At 38.9% G+C, this 27,466-nt stretch overlaps 1 protein-coding gene across 6 annotated transcripts in view; it reads right to left on the bottom strand.

Annotated features, from left to right (window-relative positions):
- The window catches only part of FAM227B (family with sequence similarity 227 member B), a 209,825-nt gene extending 182,454 nt beyond the window's left edge, over window positions 1-27,371 (bottom strand). For all 6 annotated transcript variants that reach the window (XR_011472449.1, XM_070423259.1, XM_070423244.1 and 3 more), the window contains exons 1-5: window positions 27,175-27,371; window positions 20,319-20,428; window positions 16,618-16,662; window positions 10,473-10,704; window positions 8,980-9,047 (exon numbers count right to left, since the gene is read on the bottom strand). Coding sequence is in view for 5 of the 6 variants with exons in the window: in XM_070423259.1 (XP_070279360.1) it covers window positions 8,980-9,047; window positions 10,473-10,704; window positions 16,618-16,662; window positions 20,319-20,348 (375 nt within the window). In the remaining variant the exon portion in view is untranslated. The remainder of the gene's footprint in view (window positions 1-8,979; window positions 9,048-10,472; window positions 10,705-16,617; window positions 16,663-20,318; window positions 20,429-27,174) is intronic.
- Between the last annotated feature and the right edge of the window lie 95 nt (window positions 27,372-27,466).

Below are 27,466 nucleotides of genomic sequence, written 5' to 3'. Positions count from 1 at the left end.
ACATGATATTATACATACAAAACCCTAGAGACCCTGTCAAAAAACTACTAAACTTAATACATGAATTTGGCAAAGTAGCAGGATACAAAATTAATGCCAAGAAATCTGAGGCATGTCTATACACCAATAGTGAACTTTCAGAAAGAGAGATTATAAAAACAATCCCATTTACCATCGCACCAAAAAAATTAAGCTACCTAGGAATAAGCTTAACTTAAGAGGTAAAAGACCTCTACTCAGAAAACTACAGGACGTTGAAAAAAGAGATAGAGGAAGACATAAACAGATGGAAGAACATACCGTGTTCATGGATTCGTAGAATCAACATCATTAAAAAGTCCATACTACCCAAAGCAATCTATAAATTCAACGCACTTCCCATTAAAATACCAACAGCATACTTCACAGATCTAGAACGAACTCTCCAAAAATTCATCTGGAATAAAAAAAGACCCTGAATAGCTGCAGCAATCCTGAGAAAGAACAAAGTAGGCGGGATCTCAATACCAGATATCAAGCTGTATTACAAAGCCACTGCTCTCAAAACTGCCTGGTACTGGCACAAGAACAGACATATAGATCAATGGAATAGAATAGAGACCCCAGAAATCGGCCCGAACCAATATGCTCAATTAATATTTGACAAAGGACGCAAGAACATACTATGGAGCCAAGATAGTCTCTTCAATAAATGGTGTTGGGAAAATTGGACAGATATATGCAAGAAAATGAAACTAGACCACCAACTTACACCATACACAAAAAATAAACTCAAAATGGATAAAGGACTTAAATGTACGACAGGAAACCAAAAAAATTCTAGAAGAATTCAAGGGCAACAAAATCTCAGACATATGCCGAAGCAATTTCTTCACTGATACAGCTCCTAGGGCACTTGAAACTAAAGAGAAAATGAACAAATGGGACTACATCAAAATAAAAAGCTTCTGCACAGCAAAAGAAACCATCAACAAAACAACAAGAAAACCTACTGCGTGGGAAAACATATTTGCCAATGTCACCTCTGATAAGGGCCTAATCTCCAAAATCTATAGGGAACTCATACAACTTAACAAAAGGAAGATAAACAATCCAATCAAAAAATGGGCAAAGGATCTAAATAGACACCTTTCAAAAGAGGACATTCAGAAAGCCAAGAGATATATGAAAACATTCTCAAAGTCACTAATCATCCAAGAGATGCAAATCAAAACAACAATGAGGTACCATCTCATACCGGTCAGACTGGCTATCATCAACAAATCAACAAACGACAAGTGCTGGAGAGGATGTGGAGAAAAAGGAACACTTGTGCACTGCTGGTGGGAATGCAGACTGGTGCAGCCACTATGGAAGACAATATGGAGTTTCCTCAAAAAACTGGAAATGGAACTCCCATTTGACCCTGTGATCCCACTTCTAGGAATATATCCCAAGAAATCAGAAACACCAATTAGAAAGGATATATGCACCCCGATGTTCATAGCAGCACAATTCACCATAGCTAAGATCTGGAAACAGCCTAAGTGCCCATCAGTAGATGAATGGATTAGAACACTGTGGTACATCTACATGATGGAATACTATGCTGCTGTAAAAAAGAAGGAACTCTTACAATTTGCAACGGCATGGATGGAACTGGAGAGCATTATGCTAAGTGAAATAAGCCAGTCAATGAAGGAAAAATACCACATGATCTCACTCACTCATGGATAATAGAGACCATTATAAACTTTTGAACAATAATAGATACAGAGGCAGAGCTGCCTCACACAGATTGTCAAACTGCAGCGGGAAGGCCGGGGAGGGTTGGAGGGCAGGAGGGAGGGGGGTAAGAGATCAACCGAAGGACTTGTATGCATGCATATGAGCATAACCAATGGACATAAGACACTGGGGGGTAGGGGAAGCTGGGGTATTGTCAAGGGCGGGAAAAAAAAGGACACATATGTAATACCCTTTGTAATACTTTAAGCAATAAAAAACAAAAAACAAAAAACAAAAACTTAGATTTCTTCTCCCATGTGTCTCCACTTCTAGAAATTTTTTAAAAAATATATATTGATTTTTTACAGAAAGGAAGGGAGACGGATAGAGAGCTAGAAACATCGATGAGAGAGAAACATCGGTCAGCTGCCTCCCGCACACCTCCCATTGGGGATGTGCCCGCCACCCAGGTACATGCCCCTGACCAGAATCGAACCCAGGACCCTTCAGTCCGCAGGCCGACGCTCTATCCACTGAGCCAAACCGTCAGGGCATCTAGAAATTTATCTTAATATTCATGGGCAAGCACAGTCTTTAGCTCTAAATATAGTCACGGCAGCTTTGTAAATAATAATGTAAACCTGAGAATCCAGAAAAAGGGCAATTACATTCATTTCTTTTTTCAAACACTGTAGAAAAAATATTTATTAATAAAAATTCCATAATACATTTACTTCATTATAAGTAAATGTTAATCAAATTTTTCTAAAATTTTAAATTAAAGAGAAATCAAAGTGACAATTAAATAGAGGTATATGTAATTTATCTATAAATAATAAAATTAGAATTCTTATCTTTTTAGTGATTATCTATTTCTTTTAACTTTAAAAAATGACTACCTTAGTAATAATCAGGAAAAAAAATAAAAGTAATTTTGAAATTTAAAAATTAACATTTACTAAGGTGGAGAGACTAGTGGTGGCGCTTTAAATCTTTATAACTTTAACATTATATAATTTTAAATGTATTTTTGAAAAGGACTAAGTTTCTAATAGTAATTAAAAGCCAGTTTTGATTCTACTCAAAATCTCAAAGAGATTTTTTAAATGACAAAGCAATTCTGAAGGTAATACAAAGAATTCTTAACTTTTTTTAAAATTGAATTTATTGGGGTAACATCTCTTAACAAATTATAGGTGTACAAGTCTATAATGCATCATCTGTCTACTGTATTATGTGTTCACCACCCAGTCAAGTCTCCTTATGTCACCATTTATTGCCCTTTTACCTTCTTCTATCGCTCCCACCCTCCTTTTTCCCTGGTAATCACCATACTGTTATCTGTGTCTATGAGTTTGGTTTTTTTTGCTTAATCCCTTCACCTTTTTTCCGCAGTACACCACCCCTACTCTCAACGGCTGTCAGTCTGTTTTCTACATCTATTGAGTCTGTTTCTATTTTGTTTATTTTGTTCATCAGATTCAACATATAAGTCAAGTCATATGGTATTTGTTTTCCTTTGACTGGCTTATTTCACTTAACATAATATTCTCCAGCTCATTGCATGCTGTTGCAAAAGGTAAGATTTCCTTCTTTTTTACAGTTGAGTAGTGCCTGCAACCCAGGTACTGTGCAAATGTATCACTGATTTTTTTGTATCTCCTCATCTACTGATGGGCACTTGGGCTGCTTCCAAATCTTGGATATCTACACTAATAAAAGAGAAACATGGTAATTGGCGTACGACCGCTACCCTTCCCATTGGCTAATCAGCGTATCCTTATGCAAATTAACTGTCAGCCAAGATGGCGGCCGGCAGCCAGGCACTGAAGTGAGCAGGGAGGCTTGCTTCCTCCAGGAACTGCAGATTCCAACGTTCCCCGCCTCACTTGCCGGCCTCTCAACTGCAACTCTAAGCAACTATTACTATGTTGCAAATAAGAAGCTAAACAAAACCAGCTTTCAGTCAGCCCCAGACCGCAACATTGTATCGATGTTTTCAGCAGCGAGGCCTCAGAGCTAAAGCTGGCCCAGAATAAAAAAAAAGAAAACAAGGAGCGGTTGGGAGCTTTTAGTCAACTGCCAGTGGGAAAACAGCCCTCAGCCCCTCAGCCAGACTGGCCAGGCACCCCAGTGGGGACCCCCACCCTGATCCAGGACACCCTTCAGGGCAAACCAGCCGGCCCCCACCCGTGCACCAGGCCGCTATCCTATATAGTAAAAGGGTAATATGCCTCCTGGCACCGGGATCAGCGGAGCAGTGAGGCTCCCGGCACCAGGATCAGCGTGACAGGGGGCAGCGCCCAAACCCCCTGATCAGCCCTGCTCTGTGCCTGATAGGGGGGAGCTCCCCAATCCCCCGATTTGACAGGGTGCAGCGCACCAACCCCCTGATCGGCCCTGCTCTGTGTGTGACAGGGTGAGGCGCCCCAACACCGCCCCCCCCACGGGCCCTGCTCTGTGTGTGACAGGGTAGAGCCATAACCTCTCCATCGGCCCTGCCCTGAGTGTGACAGTGGCGGTGCCCCAACCCCCTGATCGGCCCTGCTCTGTGGGTAATAGAGGGTGGCGCCCCAACCCCCCTCCACGGGCCTTGCTCTGTGTGTGACAGGGTAGAGCCATAACCTCCCCATTGGCCCTGCCCTGAGTGTGACAGGGTGCAGAGCCCCAACCCCCTGATCTTCCCTGCTCTGTGTGTGACAGGAGGCGGTGCCCCAGCTCCCCTATCGCCTTACTCTGTGAGTGACAGGGGGGAGCTCCTCAACCCCCTGATGTGCCCTGCTCTGTGACAGGGGGCAGTGCCCCAACCCCCCTGATGGGCCCTGCTCTGTGAGTGACAGGGGGCAGCGCCCCAACCCCTGATCAGCTCTGCTCTGTGCGTGACAGGGGGTGGCACCACAACCTCCCCATCAACCCTGCCTTGAGTGTGACAGGGGGCGGTGCCCCAACCCCCCAATCAGTCTACCCTGAAAGTGACTGAGGGTGGCATTGCAACCTCCCAATCCGCCCTGCTCTGTGCATGACGGGGTGGCGCCCCAACTCCCCAATCGGCCCTGCTCTGAGCCTGACCAGCAGCTGCACTTAGGGATTGGGCCTGCCCTCTGCCACCCGGGAGCAGGCCTAAGCCAGCAGGTCTTTACCTCCCGAGGGGTCCCAGACTGTGAGAGGGCACAGGCCGGGCTAGGGGACCCCCCCGCCGAGTGCACACATTTTTGTGCACCGGGCCTCTAGTCTACATAATAAAAGCCTAAGCGACCGTTAAGGTGGAATGACCAAAACAACTGGTCGCTATGATGTGCACTGACCACCAGGAGCCAAACACTCAATGCAGGAGCCCCGTTAATCAGTGTGCTCCCACAGAAGCTGGACTCATGGCTGGCGAGCTCAGCAGCGGTGGTGGGACCCTCTCCTGCCTCCACAGCAGTGCTAAGGAGCAGTGAGCAGGCGAATGGTAAGGGGCAAGGGGTTCTGGACTGTGAGAGGGCGCAGCCCGGCTGAGGAACCCCTCCCCCCCGGGGCATGAATTTTGTACTCTGGGACTCTAGTTGTAAATAATGCTGCAATGAACATACTAGGGGTGCATATATTCTTTCGAAACAGTGTTTGGGGTATCTTGGGATATATTACCAGAACTGGAATCACTGGGTTATTTTTAAGTTTTCCACAGTGGCAGCACCAGTCTCAATTCCCACCAACAATGCATGAGGGTTCCCTTTTCTCTCCATATTTGCCAACACTTGTCTGTGGATTTATTGATGATAGCCATTCTGACAGATGTGAGGTGGTATCTCATTGTGGTTTTAATTTGCATTATCTGATGGTTAGTGATGCTGAGCATCTTTTCATATGTCTGTTGACTATTTATATATGCTCTTTGGAGAAATATCTATTAAGGTCCTTTGCCCATTTTTTAATTGGATTGATTTTATTTTATTTTTTGGTGTTGAGTTTTATAAGTTCTTTATAAATCTTGAATATTAATCCTTTACCAGATGTATTAATGAATATGTTCTCCCATTTCAATGGATTATCGTTTCCTTTTGTTGGTTTCATTTGCTGTGCAAAAACATGTTAGTTTTATGTAGTCTCATTTGTTTCTTTTTAATTTTGTTTCCCTTGCCTGAGAAGACATATCAGAAAAGATATTGCTATGAGAAATGCCTGAGATTTTACTGCCTATGTTTCCTTCTAGAATTTTTATGATTTCAAGTCTAACATTTAAGTCTTTAATCCATTCTGAGTTTATTCTTGTGTCTGGTGTCTAGTTTCATTTTTCTACAGGTATCTAATTTTCCCAACACCATTTATTGAATAAACTATCTTTACCCCACTGTATGTTCTTGTCTCCACTGCTGAATATTAATTGACCATAAAAGCATGGATTTATTTCTGGGCTCTCTATTCTGTTCCACTGATCTATATGTCTGTTTTTATGCCAGTACCATGCTGTTTTGATTATTATGGTCTTGTAGTATAGTTTGGTATCAGGTAGAGTGATTCCTCCAACTTTGTTTTTTCTCAAGATTTCTGTGCTACTCAGGGTCTTTTGTGGTTCCATATAAATTATTAAATTATTTGTTCTAGTTATATGAAATATGCCATTGGTATCTTGACAGGAATGGTTTTGAATCTATAGGGTAATATGAGTATTTTAATTAGGTTAATTCTTCCTATCCATGAACATGGAATATGCTTCCACTTATTTGTATCTTCAGTTTGTTTCTTTAATGTCTTATAATTTACAGGCCTTTTACATTCCTGGTTAAGTTTATTCTAAGGCATTTAATTTTTTGGATGAAACTGGAAATGAAATTGTTTTCTTAGTTTCCATTTCTGATACTTCATTGTTGGTGTGTAAAAATGCAACTGATTTCTGGATATTTATTTTGTATCTTGCTACTTTACTGAATTCACTGATCAGTCCTCATAGTTTCTTCATGAAATCCTTAGGGTTCTCTATATATAGTAACATGTCACCTGCAAATAATGGCAGTTTTACTTCATCCTTTCCAATTTGGATGCCTTTCATTTCTTCTTGTCTGACTGCTGTGGCTAGGACTTTCAGTACTATCTACACTAATAAAAGAGAAACATGGTAATTAGCATACGACCGCTACCCTTCCCATTGGCTAATCAGCATATCCTTATGCAAATTAACTGTCAGGCAAGATGGCGGTCGGCAGCCATGCACTGAAGCGAGCAGGGAGGCTTGCTTGCTCCAGTGACGGTGAACTCCAACGTTCCCCGCCTGCCACTGCCCGCCTCTCAGCTGCAACTCTAAGCAACTATGTACTATGTTGCAAATAAGAAGCTAAACAAAATCCCAGAAACCGGCTTTCATTCAGCCGGGCTTCAGCCAGCTGGACTGCAACACTGTATCGATGTTTTCAGCAGCGAGGCCTCAGAGCTAAAGCTGGCCCAGAATAAAAAAAAAAAAGAAAAAAAGGAGCAGTTGGGAACTTCAGTCACCCGCTTCCGGAAAACAGCCCTCAGCCCCTCACCCAGACTGGCCAGGCACCCCAGTGGGGACCCCCACCCTGATTCAGGACACCCTTCAGGGGAAACCAGTCAACCCCTACCCATGCACCAGGCCTCTATCCTATATAGTAAAAGGGTAATATGCCTCCCGGCACCGGGATCAGCGGAGCAGCGAGGCTCCCAGCACCGGCATCAGCGTGACAGGGGGCAGCGCCCAAACCCCCTGATCAGCCCTGCTCTGCACCTGATAGGGGGGAGCTCCCCAACCCCCTGATTGCCCTGCGGCTCTGTGTTTGACAGGGTGCGGCGCACCAACCCCCTGATTGGCCCTACTGTGTGTGTGACAGGGGGTGGTGCCCCAGCTCCCCTATCAGCCCTACTCTGTGAGTGACAGGGGGGAGCTCCTCAACCCCCTGATCGGCCCTGCTCTGTGCGTGACAGGGAGGAGCTCCCCAACCCCCTGATCGACCCTGCTCTGTGTGTGATAGGGTACGGAGCCCCAACCTCCCTGATGGGCCCTGCTCTGTGAGTGACAGGGGACAGCGCCCCAACCCCCTGATTGGCCCTGCTCTGTGAGTGACAGGGGGTGGCGCCGCAACCTCCCCATCGACCCTGCCTTGAGTGTGACAGGGGGCGGTGCTCCAACCCCCCAATCGGCCCTACCCTGAGCGTGACTGAGGGTGGCATCAAAACCTCCCGATCCGCCCTGCTTTGTGCATGACAGGGGGCGGCGCCCCAACTCCCCAATCGGTCCTGCTCTGAGCCTGACCAGGGGCTGCACCTAGGGATTGGGCCTGCTCTCTGCCACCCGGGAGCAGGCCTAAGCCAGCAGGTCGTTATCTCCCGAGGGGTCCCAGACTGCGAGAAGGCACAGGCCGGACTGGGGGACCCTCCCCCCGCCCCAGTGCACAAATTTTTGTGCACCGGGCCTCTAGTGTTGAATAAGAGTGGTGAAAACAGACATCCCTATATTGTTCCTAATCTTAAGAAAAAGCTTTTAGTTTTTGCTCATTGTATAATGTTGGCTGTGGGCTGTCATATATGGCCTTTATTATGATGTATGTGCCCTCTATTTTTTGTTGAGAGTTTTTTATCATAAATAGGTGCCAGCTTTTATCAAATGCTTGTTCTGAATCTATTGATATAATCATGTGATTTTTATCCTTCATTTTGTTTATGTAGTGTATCACATTTATTGATTTGTTGTTATTGTACCCACCTTGCATCCCTGGAATAAAGCCCACTTGATCATAGTGTATGATCTTTTTAATGAATTGTTGGATCTGGTTTGTTAATATTATGTTGAGGGTTTTGGCATCTATGTTCATCAGGGATATTGGCCTGTAATTTTATTTCTTTGTAGTATCCTTATGTGGTGTTGGAATTAGGATAATGCTGGCCTAATGATCTTGGGTGTCTTCCCTCCACCTGAGTTTTTTGGAATAATTTCAGAAGGATAGGTGTTAGTTCTTCTTTGAATGTTTGGTAAAAGGAATTCTTAATTTTTTCTATAGAAAGAGAACTGATATGGGACCTGCACTAAGTATAAAACATAAATTATTAAATAATAAGAGGATGAAATATATACATTTTAAAAATCACTTCTAGTGATATGAAAATGCCAACACTTTGATATTATGTGTGTAAAGAAAATTAGTCCAGATTTTTTAAAAATACAGAGATAGGTAGATGATAAAAAGCTATAAGGAAATTTCAAAAAGTTATCTATGCAATTACAGTGATTATATTTTCTGTGGAAATATAATTTTTCAAGAATGAAAACAAATACCATACCATTATCATCTTTTTCTTATGGTGATTCTTTAGAAATGCCTCATATTTTTCCAATTTTCCAGGAGTACCTTTAAAAAAACAAGAATTCACAACATATATATGTAAACTTGTGTGTATGTGTATACACATATAGATCTCCTTTAAAAATGAAAAAGATGTAAGTACTTTAAATAAAATATATATAAAACTATTCAATGGGATCAACTAGCTATTTTGATAAGCATAATGCTAGATATACAAACGCCGTTGAATGAGTAGATTACTATTATTTCTTCTGTTTCTTTTGTTTTACAGAAATGTCATGCTCCAACTAGTATGTCTTTTGCACTTACTCCTATATCTAAAGTCTTACATCAATCTCTTCTTACTGAACAAGCCCATGTTGTTTAAATAGTTCAGTCACTTGCATTGTAGTTTCATGGTCACCTTAAATTCCAGTAGGAACAGGACTTTGAAACACGGCCCAGTGAAAGACTCTAGGGGCTCTGAAGTCAGTTAACCTGGACTTGAGTCAAACTTTGATATTTACATATTGAGAATGATTAATATACATACAATTAGTTTTTAAAGTACACATGTGTACTTTCTCTCTCTATATATATATTGTCTCTCTCTATATGTATATATATATATTACACACACATATATGGTTCAAGATATTTTATATTAAAAATACAAAATTAAATAAAATTTAAAATAAAACTTAATAATAGTGTATTTAAACACATTCTCAAAATTTGAAAAATAGAGGTCCATAAAACAATATTAAATATCTAAATAATATGACTAATTAAATTTATTTAATACACTGAAAATACTTTCTAAGTATAACTAATATCAGCATTTTTAAGGCTTACCCATGAACAAGTTTGCCCATTAAATGAAAAATAGGACAAGTATCACCATTAGTATCTAAAATCTTTTAGATACTGAAACTGTTAATTAGATAATAAAAAAGTTACACAAATACTTAAAAGAAGTAAAAATTAACATTCCTAGCAGATATGCTTTTTACCCAGTCTGTAGCTATTCAGTTCTGAATACTAAACACTACCTTCCTACAAGCTAAACTAGCTCATGTAAATCCACTCTCACCCCTTTTACTTTGGGTTTTAGGTATTTATGTTCTTATAACCTGACTCTTGCTGGCTCGCTTATCTCTGTTACCAATATCAGTTTATACAATCCATTGTGTTTCCCTGATATTTGGCTACCCCTGTTCCAGCTTAACAAAGTTCACAGCTATTTGAGTTTTTGTCCTAGCAATTCTTTCTTTAAATCCACATGTTCATGTTCAACTAAAATTCTGTACTGGACCATATGGAAAGAAAGAGGTATAAAATAAAATAAATTTATTATTATGTTTTTTAGATATTTTATACCTTAGGATTTCATTATTTATGAGATTGCACACAGAGACAGACAGACAGACATAGATACACATACACACACACAACTGACTATTGCTCTACTCATATAAAAATACAGTTTACCTTTCTCAGAAATTATATTTTCCCACTCAAGAATTTTAGAGGCATGGTTTTTCAAAAGAATTGAACATTCCTGTAATCTTGCCTCCATGATCCTGACTGCACCATGTCTTCGAGGGACATTTTCCCATAGGTGTGTATAAATTGAAGCAAATGAACTATCTTCTTTTATTTTCTTCAGTATGTATGCCCATTTATCTTGATCTCCAAAGATGATTTCCTCTGGCCAATAATCCTGCAAAAAAAATGTTATCCAATACAACTTAAATCAATTAGCTAAAACTGAGATTTTATTACACAGCATTATTTTTTATTAAATGTATTCTTTAAAATTCTTGAAACATTCATAAACTTTAGAAGTTTCAAATGCTTCATAAAAACTTTTTGTCCTAAATCATTTGAAAATAAGTTGCTTGTCTACCATCCTTGAATACTTTAGTGTGTATTTCCTAAAAACAAATACATTATTCTATATAAGCAAAATTAATCATTAGACTCAGGAAATTGGTATTGATACAATGTTTCCTAGCTAATCTTCAGATTCTATTCAAGTTTCATCAACTGAACCAATAATGCACTTTATAGCAAAAGGATCTAGTGTAGTATTACACATTACATTTTTCTTCAGATGTCTTTAGCTCAGTGGTTCCCAAACTTATTTGGCCTACGGCCCCCTTTCCAGAAAAAATATTACTCAGCCCCTTGAAATTAATTTTTTTTAAATTTTAATAGCAGTTACTCATCACCCCCAAATGCACCTGTGGCCATCACCGCCCCCCTGGATGGCTGCAGCGCCCACCGGGGGGCAGTAGCGCCCACTTTGGGAATCACTGCTTTAGCTCCTCAGTCTTTCCTGTGTACTTAAAACCATGAACTCATACTGGTATTCCTAATTCCAATTTCAAACATTCTATTTTCTCTCTTTCCATGTTATAATTATCATCTCCAACAATAAAAGACCTAGCTGCCATTATCTTTAATATATGTATTTATTTTATCTATCTTCTCAGATGATCACTAACCCATCTCTTCTATGTACTGGTAGCTTCTTCTCTATTGGATGCCCTTCTCATCTTGCTCAGGCTCTGACACCTCTTGCCAGGCTGCCCCTTCTATACGGATACCTTCCTTACCTCCACTTGGGTTCTGACTTCCCATATCAGGCCATAGCCTACCTCCCATCTCAATCACCCTTCATCCCTTCCCCTGGCTTCGTGTAGATATCATCCTCATTCCCTTGGATTCTGACACATACGGTGTAACATGGACACTCTCCTCACTGTGGTTGACTTCAGACAGCTTGCTCTACATTATCCCAGTGAATCCCTATCTCCCCTGCCAATTTGGATGCCTGCCTTTTTTTGGCCCCCAAATGGCTTTAGGACTAAACTACTCAAGAAGGGAAGGAGATGAAGAAAAGAGAGGAAAATAATAGGAATAGAAGGGGAATCACAATATTAACATTTGCAAACCAAATAAAAGATTATCTTTCAATATAACCAATTGATAACAAAACAAAGAAATTTAGCCAAAATAATTAAGGGTTTGTAAGTAAGAGAATGAGTTCTGGAACTTGTATGATATAAAACTCTTTAATAAATTTTGGTAAAATATTCTGGAAATTTAGCTAAATGGGAATAAATCTGAAATCTCCAGATCAGGAATTTTAAACTTGCCTTGGTCCATTCCACTTCCCTTTTTCTCCCTTTAAAAGCCTATAAAAGCCACTAACACTAAAGGGATTAGTGTTAGGGCCAGGGTAGTGGATGATATGGTGACTAATTAGACCTATCAAAGCCCACTGAACTCTAAAATTTGATGATGTACACACTCTGCTACAGTTCTTACTGATGCCCCAAACCTGGAGGCAAGTTGTCCCCCTTTTTCCTATGTTTATTGGACACTAGAATTGATGCCTTCTGTTATGGTGTGAATGTTTGTGTCACCCCAAAATTTGTATGTTGAAATCCTAACCCTAAAAGTGATGGTATTAGATGGTGGAGCTTTTGGGAGGTGAGTAGGACATGAGGGTGAAGCCTTCATGGTCCATATTAGTTCCCTTATAAAAGAAGCTCCAAAGAACTTGCTCATCTCTTCTACCATATGAGGTCACAACAAGAAGGCTGTGTGTGTGAACCAGGAAGCCAGTTTTGTAATAGATTCTAAATCTGCTGGTGCCTTGATCTTGTATCCCAGCCTCCAAAACTGTGAGAAATAAGTTTCTGCTCTTTATAAGTAGAAAAGTAAAAGCCCACTACAGTCATCATCATATCTTTATGAATGGTGCTCTCTAATGATAACAAGTAGCTAAATAATATCCAGCTTTTAAAATCGGAAAACTTTCCCAGAGAGATCTAGGTCCTTCTGCCATTTTGGAATAAAAAATATTACTCAGATACATAAGTACACCCTCTAAAATCTTACAAACACATATTTTAAAGAAGACACTCAACCACCTGGTTATTGTGTCAAAATATACAAAGATCTCAGAAGAATAAGATATGATCATAGGATACAATTCCTGGAGACAAACATGGTCAATTTAGAATGGCAACTACTTTTGAAAATACAGTTCTCTCATATCACTTGAGCCATCTAAATGGATGGATGGATGAATGAACAAATAAATAAAACAGCTATTCCCTGAATAAAGAGAATGGAAAAGAAATAATTATTCTCTCTATAGTAAAGCACCTTTGATCTCCTGCGAAAGATCCAGTAGGGATCTAAGTATCCTCCAGGTCTATATTACAAACCTAGCAGCCCTATGAACAAAATTTGACACTGATGTCCTAAGACGAGTACTACCAGGTAGAAATCACATAAAAGCAGAAAAAAGAATAATGAATAACAGTAGGGAAGGTCAACTCTGATAAGTATATAAGGAAAGGGCTAAACCAAATCTTCAGTACCTAAATAACTTAAAAGGAATACAAAGCTGTGATAGTATAGATGCAGGCAGAAGGAGGAGAGTGATGTAAATTTCACAAGGGCAGGAATATTTATCTTTTTTGCTCATTGTTGTGTCGTCAGTGTCCAGAACATTACCTGGCAAATAGTAGGTAGTGAATAAAAATCATTAAATGAATGAATAGAATAAATACTAGAAATGATAATGACACAACATTAGTGGAACAAAAGGATGCCATAAAAATGTAAAAATATTTTTTAAAAAACAAAATAGAAACAGAATGTTGATGAACGGGGAGAGACAAGAAGAGAATGTAGGAATTGGTCAACAGAGAAATGAGAAGAGAAATGATTGAAGGTAAGAAAATACACAGAACTATAACAAAGGAGAGGAAAGAGGAGTAGATGGTATAAAATATTAAAATTATAAAAGAAAGATAGAGATAGTGGAAATTGACCAAAATGAGAGGGCTTTAGGTGATGTAAGAAATGATAAAGCATCCTATATAATAAAAGCCTAATATGCAAATGGACCGAAGGGCAGAACAACCGGTAGAACGACTGGTCACTATGACATGCACTGATCCCAGGGGGCAGACGCTTAATGCAGGAGCTGCCCCCAGCCCTCAGGCCCAAGGCTAGCCAAGGCGGGTGCCAGTGGGGGCCCTCGATCACCCCGCCAGTCGCCCCACAGATCAGCCCTCATTGCCGGCCAGGCCTAGGGACCTTACCCGTGCACAAATTTCATGCACTGGCCCCTAGTAAAGTATAAGAAACTAAAAGCTGACATGGAAGTTCCAGGTACTGTACTAAATGCTAATTAGTAGCAGAGCTGGGATTTAAACATAGGCAACCTGGCAATCTGACCCCAGAGCCTCAGATTTTAACCACTACACAACTATGAAAATACATACCTTTGCTTTTATATTTTAGGAAAATTAAACAGAGACAGGCTTAGCCATAAGTGATTTAGAATATATTTCAATTTTTCTTTTGTTTTATTCACTTGTTTATAACATGCCACAATTAAAAAAGAATGACAACTTCATGAAGGCAGGGATCTTTGCCTGTTTTGATTCACTGATATATTCTAAATGTCTATGTGCCTGATACACAATAGGTACTCAAAAATATGTTTTAAATAAATTTGAAGGAATTATTAGTTTTTTACTAATATCTATGAGGTAGAAGTTTTGTCCAGCAAACAAAAAATTAAATATATAGTCATTTTATTCCTAGATGTATTCAAATATACAATAGTTTGGCAATGCATAGACATAGCCCAACCTTGAAAAAACAATGAAGTATTTGGTTGGGAAATCTAGACAATAAGAAAAAATGTACAGATACACCCATAAAAGACAAAATGGTACAACTGGATATGTTGTTTTATCAAATGTTAGCTGATAAAAAAGGAAGGCCATCAATATAGATGTTGTCCTTTGCAAAAAGTATGGTGCTTTAAGTTTGATTTTATTCTATCTTTGGTGAAGGGCATTAACCTGTGATCTTGATTTGATTAGTATTATTCTTAATTTGAACAGAGTGACTAATATTTTCACTTCAAACGTTTAGAAAATTTCATCTGAAATCATAGGTTCCCAAACATGCATGATGGTATGGTCCAAATGTCTCCATAAATATTTGCTGAGTTTGGCTTAATTTTAACTGTAACCCCTTTCCCTTGACATTAAAAAAGACCCAGAGCATCGTGATTAAGCTACAGCACATTTCCATCATTATTTAAATTAAAATAGTTGCAAAAAGCTTGTCCTAAAAGTATTTCAAAATTTCTGCTTTGCCACAGTGATTGAAACAAACTTTTGTAAATTAAGAACATTTTCATTTCACTCCTAAAGGGAATTCAATCCTTTTTTTAAAACATTAAGAAAACAACACTTATTTAAACAAATATAAGAATAGAAAATAGATATTTTTGAAACTCGTTAACAGTTTAGTCACAGCAAATTCTGTTTACATTTAAGCATAAATAAGTGCAAATTAAAGTCCAATCTACTCAAAATATGTACACACCTCATTAAAAAAAGCATCTTTGCCTTCCATATTACATCATTTCCCTAGCCTTTGACACTCCTCAACACAAAAATAACCTGACCTTCAGATTCACAACTGCATGAACCCAAGAGAAAACCCATACAATCCCAATAACTCCAGAAATCAATAGTTACACATAATGGAAACTGGAGCTTTCAGCATAAAAACACATTTTAAATATTTTACCCTGATTCAACATCAAAGAACACTGATGTAACACCACTGCAATACCTGTCTCAGCTGTGGTGAATGTAAATGATGTAAGTAAGCAAAACTGTCAGATATTCTTCAAGGTGTAAATATATAAGTCAAAAATCTTACATTAGCAAAATAATATAGAAATGTCTATATAATTCTTCTGATAGGACATTGGACTGGAATTTTTAAAAGTGGAAAAGAGAATAGAATATTGACAAGAGGGAACAGCTATGAGATAGAGCTTACTGAAAGAAGGTAAATATTTATTAAAATTTCTTACATTAAAATGTATTTTCCATATTCATTGCAGTGTTGTTTACAATAGCCAAGATTTAGAAGCAGCACAAGTGCCCATTAGTAGATGAGTGCATAGATAAGCTGTGGTACATTTACACAATGGAATACTACTCAGCCATAAAAAAAGAAGAAAATCTTACCTTCTGCAATAGCATGGATGGACCTGAAGAGTATTATGCTAAATAAAATAAGCCAGTCAGAGAAAGACACATATCACATGATACCACTTATATGTAAAATCTAATGAACAAACAAAATAGAAACAGATTCATAGATATAGAAAACAGATTGACAGCTATTAGAGGGAAGGGGGTTGGAGGGCTGGGTTAAAAAGGTGAAGGGATTAAACAAACAAACCAAGAAACCTCATACACACAGACAACATTATGGTAATTATCAGAGGGAAAGGAAAATGGGGAGGAGGTAGAAAGAGTAAATGGGCAATAAAGGGTCATGGAAGGAGATTTGACTTTGGGTGGTGTACACAGAATACAATGTACAGATGATGTATTATAGAATTGTGCACCTGAAACATATAATTTTATTAACCAATGTCACCCCAATAAATTCAATAAAGAACAAAAAGAAAATGGAACCCATACAAATTTCTATTATTAAAGTTTTTTCCACCTCCAGAACTGATATTTTAAAAGATGTACTGGCACATAAAACGGGATGCTCTACTCACCAACTTGTGGAGCCTTAAGAATTCTTCAATGTTCTTTGGAGGTTCCTAATAAAGAAAAATCAATATTAACATAAATTCAGATTGTTCATAATCTTATACATAATTTAGTTAAATAAATAAAAACACTGAACTTATCATAATTTTCAGAGCCATAAGATATTGTAAAATACTTTGTAAAGTCCCTGCACTTTGAAAAGTGACAGAGATCAGTGTTTAAATTCTGTGCCTCCAACCCAAATTCTGATACCCCACTCCTAGAGAAAAGCTCCACATGAATCCTCCTGAATGTCCTCATTTCAAATTCCTACAAGAGTTATAGGATATTTTGGGCTCTCTGGGATGGTGTCTACAACAAATCCAGAGCCAAAAATGTAATAACATGCTCCTCTTGAAAATGAAGTATTTAAAAAGCCACACTAGTGACATGGTGAAAATACTTTAAATATTTGGATGTTTTAGTGTAATAAATAATAACCCTATTTTTATTAGCAGTTTCTTTGTAAGTTAAAAATGTATCCTTTCATTAGACAAATTAATTTTAATTGAGACTACATATTACTCTTCTTTGCCTTAGAGACTGTGTACACATTCTTCCGCTGCTTAGAAGGCTCCCTGTCCTGAACCCTCTTCCTCCAACCCATTCTTGGCCTATTTAACTTTTATATCAAATATCAAATTAAAAGTCATTTTTTCTAGGAAGACTAACTTGGCCCCCAAAAATATTCTCTATGCCAACCTGTGGGTCTCGACCCCCTTTGGCGGTCGAATGACCCTTTCACAGGGGTTGCCTAAGACCATCCTGCATATCAGATATTTACACTACAATTCATAACAGTAGCAACATTACAGTTATGAAGTAGCAACGAAAATAATTTTATGGTTGGGTCACACCATGAGGAACTGTATTTAAAGGGCCAGAAGGTTGAGAACCATGCTATGGTAACAAACAGCAGATTTGTATCTTTACAAGGATAGAAACTACGGTGTAATCACTGCAGAACTGACAAAATTTCATACAGAGGCTCCCCTATGGCCAATGCATAATAAGTACTTTCAGTGTTCATTAAATAATTAATAAATGAGTAGATGAATGTCAGAGAAATATGTAGGTATTTATATATTTTTTTAAATAAGAAAAGAAAAAAAAAACTAGTGAGAAGACAAAAATAAGAGAAATTCAGAATATCCTATTTAATACCCTAATGGTCTGATTGTCTGAAAAGATTGCATTACATTTTAATTTACTAAAACCCATATTTCTTATCAATAGGTAAAATGATCAAGATTACAAAATCACAAGGCCATGTTCTGTAAAAATAACTATACATTTGAGGTTGAAGATAATATTTCATTCTCTTAATATTACTTAAAATAGACGATGAACATAAGTAAATATATTAACAGATAATATAGTAATGAAAAAATAAAGGATATGTATAACAATCACACAAAAACAAGTGTTCAGATACAAAGATGCATAGAGCTGTCAGGGAAATTTTATGGAAAGCATGAGACTCTAGGCCTAGTCAGATTGAGAAAGGTAGGAAATACAGTGGGGCCTTGACTTACGAGTTTAATTCGTTCCGTGATGGAACTTGTAACTCAAATTACTCATATGTCAAATCAATTTTCACCATTACAATGAATTGAAATGCCATTAATCCGTTCCGGACACCCAAAAAACACCACAATTGTTTTGTTAAATGTTTTTAAATAAGAAAAATGTATTTAAAAATAACGAATATTGTATAAAAACACAATACTGAACAATAGAATGTAGTGCAATAAACTTGTTTTATTAAGTTTAATGTACAGCATTTACCTTGGAGATCAAACGACTTAAAGATGCTGATGGAGTTGGAGGAGAAAGGCTGAACTGAATAACTGAATAACTGAATCTTATTTGCTGATTTTTGCCCCTTTCGCCACACTTTCATCACTTTCATCTACAGGAGTTTTCGATAAAAACCTGTCCAATGAGATCTGTTTCATCCTCCCTTTCAGGATATTTCTGAAATGAGTTAGGCAAGTGTCATTAAATAGCTCCATCGCATGCCCAATTGCAATTTTTTCTGGGTGTTTCTTTTGAATAAAGTCTGAAAGTTTCTCCCACATTCCCAACATTTCCTTTATCTCACTTATAGAGATAACCTCCTCCTCCTCCTCCAGGTCATCTATTTCCTGCAAAACCTCCGTGTGCTGCTGCGTCTGTAGCTCCTTTAGCTCCTGCGTTGTCAGTTCCTCCGAGTGCTTCTGGATGAGCTCGTTGATGTCACCTTCCTTTATATCCGCGCTCGCTGCCTCACCATGTGTGACAACGGAGTGAATGCCAGTCCTCTTTTTAAAATTTTCGAACCAGCCCCGACTGGCTTTAAACAGCTCGCCCGATGCCTCGTCCATTGAAGTGCCTGGGGTCTGCTGCAGCAAATCAGCGTAAATAGCTCGTGCCTTCTCGCAGATTATAGCCTTCGTCACGGTATCTCCTGCGAGCTGCTTCTCCGTTAACCACACCATTAGCAGCTTCTCCATATTTTCATGTATAGATGTCTGCTGTTTAGGAATTATTTTAATGCCCTTGGCTGGAGTTGTAGCCTGTATCGACTCCTTCTGCTTCAGTATGGTGCAGATCGTAGAAGTGCTACGCTCTCGTACTGCTTCGCCAAGTCGATTACACGCACACCTTGGTCATGTTTTTCGATAATTTCTTTCTTTAATTCAATGCACATCATCCCCTTCTTCTTCTCAGCACTGTCCTTCGCACTTACTTTCTTCAGATCCATGGTTGAAAAAACGAAGTTTTGCAAAATAACTGCAAGCGCAAATGCGAGCACAACACTGATGCTGCAACTAAGAGCTAACTACCGCTTAAAGTGAACGAGTGAGACACGTGATGCTGGGCTGATGTTGTGGCGTTCACTGTGACGTTTGCTGCGCCAACTAGCGGTGGGGTATCTGAAGCTGGCTCGTAACCCGAATTTTAGCTCGCAACTCAAAGCAAAAAATCGGCCAAGAGATGGCTCGTATCTCGAAAAACTCGTTAGTCGGGACACTCGTAAGTCAAGGCCCCACTGTTAGAGAGAAGTAGCACAATATGCGTAGAGAAAAAAATGTCCATGATATATGTTCAGGGATGGTTATTATAGCAGTTTGGCTAGAAAAAAGCTATGTGTATATTTTAAAATGCACAGAATATAAAGGAGCCAAATTAAAACCAATTAAATTTTGACTTTTTTCTTGTAATGTCTGTCTAGTACAAATCACTTCTAGTACAAAGCACTATAATAATATCCACATTTCAATGAAAGGGAATTAGAAAATGAATTAAGAAAGTGAAATTTGTGTAGGAAAGTTCCAGCTAATTTCAATATAAAATTCCAAAGTTCTTAGTTAAAAGGAAGTAAGGCTCTTGTTAGGATGTAGGAGAATGCAAAACACCTTATGCTTCCATGGTAACAACAAGAAAAACCTGGACCAAATAAAAAACTTACCTTTCTATGGGGTTAGGGAAGAGTGCAGGATGCCAGTGAGCAGGAACAATTACATAATTAAACCAAGTGTAGGGATGCCTAATCATGAGGCCCTATGCAACTGCATAGGTGAAAAACCCATAAAGCTGCCTTACCTGGAAGCCTTAATGACCTGAAATTCAGAGAGAAATATGCCCTTTATAAGTGAGCACGATGCTGCTGCAGCTTCCTTACCCAGAAGTAAGCTCTGTGTTGGCTTGCCATGATTCAGTAATTTTGCAGAGACGAAGAGAAGTCAGGCTGGGCCTTAGGCATCAGTGTGAGCTTAGGGAACAAACGGGAGTCTGAAAGACACCCAAATGCAAAAAATAAAATAAAATAAAATAAAAAAAATTACCCCACACCTCACTTCCAAATATTGTTAAAAAAAAAAAAAAAAAAAAAAGCAGCAACCATGGAGGAGGGCTGGGAAGTTAGAGCATTTACATAGGCCAATGCATTCTTATAATACTTGGGTTCCAAGGCCCTGACAGAGTTGACTCCAAAGGTGAACCAAAAATATTTAAAACTTCAGTCCAAATCCGTTCCAATGAAATACTGACAAGATATAAGAGGTGGCTTTGAAGAGAGATGCTGGAGGTGGGTTAATCACAGGTGAACTCAATCTAATGAAAGCTGCAGCCAACATTAAAGCTTAATACAAGTATAGAAAGATTTCAAAGGAACAGCCTCTCACTCTAAATGCCAAGGTAAGAAAAAGGCTTGTGCTCTCTTAGAACTAAATTAAACTTCAGTCTCCACACTTTTTCCACATAATGTCCAATACACAATAAAACAATTAAAAGACATATAAGAAGTAGGAAAATGGGACCCATAATGAAGAGAAAACAGTTAATACAAACCAATTCACTGAGAATGCAATTATTGTAATTAGCAGATAAGGATTTTAAAACAACTATTATAAATATGTTAAAGGTTTTACAATATATATTGGATTATAATATAGTTCATGAAAATAATGGTGTATTTCAAGAGAAACTGAAATTTTAAAAAGAAACTACTGAAAAATTTGGAATATTAATCGTAAGAAAACTGGTGTGTCTATATTAATATCAGAAAAAGTAGACTTCAAGATAGGAATACAGTGGGGCCTTGACTTACGAGTGTCCCGACTAACGAGTTTTTTGAGATACCAGCTGTCTCTCGGCTGATTTTTTGCATTGAGTTGATAGAGTAATTTGAGTTAACGAGCTCCTTAACAAGCTCCTTAACGAGCTTGGTCTCGGAATGAATTAAACTCGTAAGTCAAGGCCCCACTGTATTACCATACCTAATTAAGCTTACTTCATATTGATAAAAGGCCAATTCATTCAGAAGACATATCAGTGCTAACATATCAGTACTAAATGTGTTTGCACCTAATAAAAGAGCTTCAAAATAAATGTAGCAAGAATTGATCAAATGAGAAATATTGTCAAAACCACAATTATATTTGGAATTCTTAACACATCTCTCTAAGTAATTGATAAATAGGTAGATACATAAATCAGTAAGGAGGTAATTTGAACATTATCAAGCAACTTAACCTAATTGACATTTATAGAACATATAGAACATACAACTGCAGAATACACAATCTTTTAAGGTAGTGGAATAGGAAACATTCATCATGAAGCTATACCAAATTGTTTATGAGAAATATTGACCTGAAATTTTCTCTATTATAATGTCCTTGTTAAGATTTGGAATTATGATTATTCTGGCCTAAAAAAAATAAAAATAAAAAGAGTTGGGTAATGTTTTTTTCTATTCTCTGAAAGAATTTGGAAATCTGAAAGATCAATTCTATTTCTTCTTTAAATGTTTGATAGACCTTGCTGGTGATGCTACCTAAATCTGAAGTTAGGGAGGAGTTTTAAATTGAGATACTGTTATAGTATTAACTAAAGGCCTAGTGCAAAAAATTTGTGCACAGATAGGGTCCCTAGGCCTAGGCCTCACCAATCTGTGGGGCAACTGGTGGGGTGATAGGGGCCCCTGCTCACACCCATCTTGGCTTGGAGCCGCCCACTCACCCACTCACCCTGCTCCCTGGTGGTCAGCGCACGTCTAAGTCCCGGTTGGTAGTACTCCTGTCCCTGGGGATAATTTGCATATTAGCCTTTTATTATATAGGACAGTGATGGCAAACCTATGACACACATGTCAGAGGTGACACGCGAACTCATTTTTTTTGGTTGATTTTTCTTTGTTAAATGGCATTTAAAAATATAAAATAAATATAAAAAATATAAGTCTTTGTTTTACTATGGTTGCAAATATCAAAAAATTTCTATATGTGACACGGCACCAGAGTTAAGTTAGAGTTTTTCAAAATGCTGACACGCTGAGCTCAAAAGGTTCACCATCACTGATATAGGAGGAGGATTGTGTTCCTCCCCAACCCAATTCCTATGTGGAAACCCTATCCCCCAATGTGAGTATATTTGGCTATGTTGCCTCTGGGGAAGATATCAAGGTTAAATGAGGTCATAAGGGTGGAACCATAATCCTATAGAGGTGTCCTTATAAGAAGAGGAAAAGATGCCAGAGAGATATTTCTCTCCCTGAATGCACAAAGGCCATGTGAGAACACAGTGAGAAGACAGTCATCTACAAGCCGGGAAGAGAGATCTCACGAGAAACCAACCCTGATGGCACTTTGATCTCGGATTTCTGGCCTCCACTCCACAACTATGAGAAAATAAATTTCTGTTATTTAAGTTATTTCTATTAATACCCAGTCCATAGTATTCTATTATGGTAGCTAGAGCAGACAAATACAGATAAAATTTCTCAAAATTAATATAGGATCATTCAAGAAGGCTATTTCCACTTATATCAGTTTCAGTAAATTGAGTTTTTCAAGAAAAATAAAAAGAAATGTCAAATAGTTCGACGTAAGTATTTGTTCTTATTATCCTCTTATTGTTTTTACTATCTGCAGGATGTTTCCTTTTTGATTCCTAATATTTGTACTTTGAGTTTTCTCTTTTTTTTTCTTGGTCAGTCCCCCCAAGGACTTATCAATTTTATTAATCTTTTCAAAGAAGGAATTTTGGCCTTGTTGCTTTTCTCCAGTGGACATCTGTTTTTAATTTTATTGATTTCTGCTCTTATCTTCATTAGTGCCTTTATTCTATAGACATTTGAGAATATTCCAATGTAAAATCTGATCCTATTATGAAGCTATTTATTTGACAACCCCTGTTCAGGCACACTGAGCTTTCTATCACCATTTAATTCTCATTCTTCAATATGAATAGAAATCCAAGGATTACTTGATATTTAAGGAATAACTATAAAAATTTTAAAAAGATAAAAACAAAAACCTAGAAATCAAAACAAATAACTGAAAATAAAATCTGAGAGGATAAAGATAATAGGAATACACGAAAACCTTTAAAATGTCTTTAAGATTCTTAGAAAGATACAGGGTAATATATCCCTGAAACCAAAATAGCATATTATAAAGCAAAAGAGAATTTTTAAAAAGTACAAATACAATGGTATTAATTAAATATTAAACAAAATGTTTGTGTGTGGGGGGGGTGGGAGGGTGGAACTGAAGAAATCTGGGAATAGAAGTAAAAAGTTAAAGAAAAGAATTACAGGACAAAAGATAAGAATTTAGAGGATTATTCCAGCAAAATGATTTCAACCTAGAAATTTAAATACAGGCAGACTATTAAGTGTGTGACATTTTTCAGATCTGAAAAGTAGTAAAAAAAAAAAAAATCACCATCTCTTCCTGTATTAGTTTCATATTGCTGCTATAACGAAGGAGCACAAACTTAGTCACTTAAAATAGCACAGGTTTATTATCTCACAGTTCTGGAAATCGTAGGTCTGAAACGGGTCTACAGGGCTATGCTCCTTCTGGAGGCAGTAAGGGAGAATCTGTTTCCTTGCCTTTTCTAGTTTCTAGGAGTCACCTGCATTTCTTTACTCCTTAGCTCCTTCTTCCAACCTCAAAGCCAGCAAATGCAACATCTTCTACTCTCTCTGTCCTCTGGTCTTCCTCTTATAAGGACACTTGTGATTATGCTTGGCCCACCCAAATATTCAGGGTAACTTCCCCATCTCAGGATCCTTAATTTAATTGCATATGCAAGGTTCCTTTTGCCATAAGGATCTGGAGATTAGGATGTGGACATCTTTGGGGGTGGTCATTATGCTGTCTACCATACTCCCATTCATCTTTTCTCAGGAAGGTACTGGAAGATATGTTTCATAAAAACAAAGGAGTAAACAAAGAAAAAGTAAACAAGGGATCCAACACAGGAGAGCAGTATTGGATTGTAAAAGCAACTAATACTGAATGAACTAGAGTTAGGACTATCTTGAGGATAAAAAATTAATCTTCTAGATTAACTGACGTGTTTGATTGTGACATTTTAGCACTTTGGTAGAGTATTTGAGGGCAGATTACAAACGAGTGAGTATAAATATGGCATTTATTAAGATAAAGGAAAGTACCAGGTTGCATGGAAAGTTAACGTGGTGAGGGTTGACTGATACTTACAAATGTTGATTTGAACAAAAACTGTGATATTACTATACTGAGAGATGAGGGGATAAAAAGAGTGGGGGAGGGGGGAGATGAAAAGAAATGTTCCAACCCTTAGGGATGGTGTGATAAAAGAGCTTTGTCATTGACTTCCATAGGAGAAAGTCAATGAATAATGTCTGAGATTGAAAAATCAAGAAATTGCAGTATAACCATATTTTGAAATATGGAGTAAATAACAGAATATTTAAAAGACCCGAAAGAATTTTCCTTTGGATAAAATTGAAAATAGAGCGGAGAGGTTGGGAACCAGAGGGTTTGGGTTAAAGGCCTAGAATGTGGCAAACTGTTAATGCTCACCAATATATGTTTCTTTACATTTCTCAGGCTCCCTTGCAGTTATAGTAGCGGACTTGGGACTAAATTCTGGCCAATGAAATCTGGGAAAAGTGATATATGCATTTTTAGGGCTGATCTCTAAAACTTTTTGTGGGATTCACCAAGCTTTCTTTCTTGTCAGATAAGCTGTGGGCTCCAAGTCCTAGGGGAGAGCAGAACCACTAAAAAAAGAAAAAGAAACCTGTATCCTTAAGTCTAACATTTCATTTGACTAAAAACACCCATAATCAATTTCTTGTGAGACAAAGTTTATTGTATTAAACCACTGAAATTTGGGGGTTTTCTGTGATAGCAGTAAATTCACTATGTTGGTTTTAAAAAAATATATATGACCACAAATTCTTTGACAATCTTTAGAGAAGCAACTTCTATGTCCCTTCTCCTAAACTCTGGACAGGCCTTGTGATTCCTAACCAAAAGAATGTGAGAGAAGTGACACCATATTACTGTTTGAGGCTAGGTCAAAAAAGGACATGTAGTTTCTGCCTTGTCCATTGCAACATTTGACTTTGGAGCACTGGGCCTACACTAGGAAGTCTCATTACCCTGCTGCCATGCTGTGAGGACCCCAGGCCACATGGAGAGACCACACACAGGAGCTCTGCTAGCATTCATCGTCTTCCCAGCTGAGTTATCGGACAAAGCTATCCTTCTGTGCCCTATTGAACACACAATTCATGAACATAATAAAATGGTTGTTTTAAGACACATATTTTGGAGTAACTTACTGCAGAGCAATAGTAACTCCAATTAATTAATCATATCCTTTGTTTTGTAATCTGTGCACTTGAACTAAAGCAGTTAAAGGAGAAAAAAGATGTGAATTATTTATTCTTGGCTTGGAGACTTTCGTTATTGCTACTTCTCTTACCTAGAAAGTTCATCTTTCTCCCTAAAGCAGTGGCCTTCAAACTTTTTAAAGAAAAACACAAAATCAGAAATAGACTTTATAAACATGACCTAGTGTATGCAGGTGTATTATATAAATTGTGTGTGTGTGTGTGTGTGTATGTGTGTGTACACACATACATAATTTGTGGGAAGCCACCGCTTGCCAATACTGTCATGAGCGTGCACCAAGGAACGCGGGAGGCTGATGGACCTTGAGCGTTAGCAGGGCTGACGCTAGGCACCGACTGTTCATGTTGAGATAGCGGTGGCCCGAAGCAACCTCCTGACCTGATGGCCTCCAAGTAAATGTTTACTGGACCTTCCTGGTCTTTACTGACCTTTGAGACTGTCTGTCTGTATGTGCTTGCCGTGCTTCACTGAGGGCAAGATGTGTACCTAAAACTGAGCAAAAAGCGGACTAGGCCAGGACTCGGTGTGCCTCTTCAGGAAAAGAGGTTCCACCTGGCCCCCAATGCCTTCTAGATTCGGATTTCTTGTATAGCATTTTCATTTGTGCGTCGGCGCCTCCTTCAGATCCTGAGCCTCGCCCCGAAGGTTGCGGCAATAATTTAAAACTCCATAAAGCAATGCTTAACCTTACCAAGAGCCATGCACCAATATTTCCACATTATATTACTTCATTTTTTTAAAAGCGCAGTTTTGGCTAAATAGATTTCCTTGCTTACACATAGGACCTCCACCAATGGGTCCCACACAATCCCCTTGACAAACACTACTCGAGACTGCAGTCATGCTTGAGCCAAAGGCCTTACTCAAGTCCAACCAAGGAGCCTTCATTGGCCAGTCCATTCTGAGCTGTTTTGAAAACCCTACCATTTATTAGTCATATTTTCTGTACTACCCATGCTTAACTTGATATGGTAAACTCCTCCAGGTCAAGGTTCGGTCCTGTATTTCACCTGCTGAATTCACAGGACACAATATCTAGCCCTTGTATTTCCAACTCTCAGTTGTTACCCACTTCTTAGGCTTGGATTGTCTTTGAATTGGTGGGGGTCGGGGGAAGGGAGCGGGAAATCTATCCATACATGGTGCTTAATTTCAAACCGGGAAAGTGCACAAAAACAGTGCCACCTCTTCAGGCCCGTGTAGTTTTTAAGCAAACCAAACCATCAAACTACAAACTCGTGTCTTGACAGAGCCACACACAAGCACCGAGTTCTCAGGACGGGGATCTGGGGGTTGGTAGCATGGACACGCGTTCGGTGGGACCGGCATTTTCAAACTCACTGCAGCTCGACCTTGAGAGACTCTCCCAGAACCGCGCGTCCCCTCCGGCGGCCCGGCCGGGCTGAGAAGGGCACCGGGAGCTAAGAGGTCGGCTCCCCGACCCGGCTGGGCCGGCCCCGCTCCCGCAGGCCGAGGCAGACACGCCGGGACCGACTGGCTGAGGCGGGACTTCCCGTCCGAGCCCTCCGCGCCGTCTCCCCCGCCGCTACCTCCTCCGCCGGGGCCGCCGCGCCGGGCCTAGCAACGGCCTTAGCAACGGCCGGCTCCTCCCTCTGGTGTCGCCCAGAAAGCG

The sequence above is a fragment of the Myotis yumanensis genome, unplaced genomic scaffold (assembly GCF_028538775.1).
Source record: "Myotis yumanensis isolate MYYU_CA2020_CCGP unplaced genomic scaffold, mMyoYum1.0.hap1 SCAF_1, whole genome shotgun sequence".
Classification (NCBI taxonomy): Eukaryota; Metazoa; Chordata; class Mammalia; order Chiroptera; family Vespertilionidae; genus Myotis; species Myotis yumanensis.
This window is presented reverse-complemented; position numbering and strand designations above follow the sequence as displayed.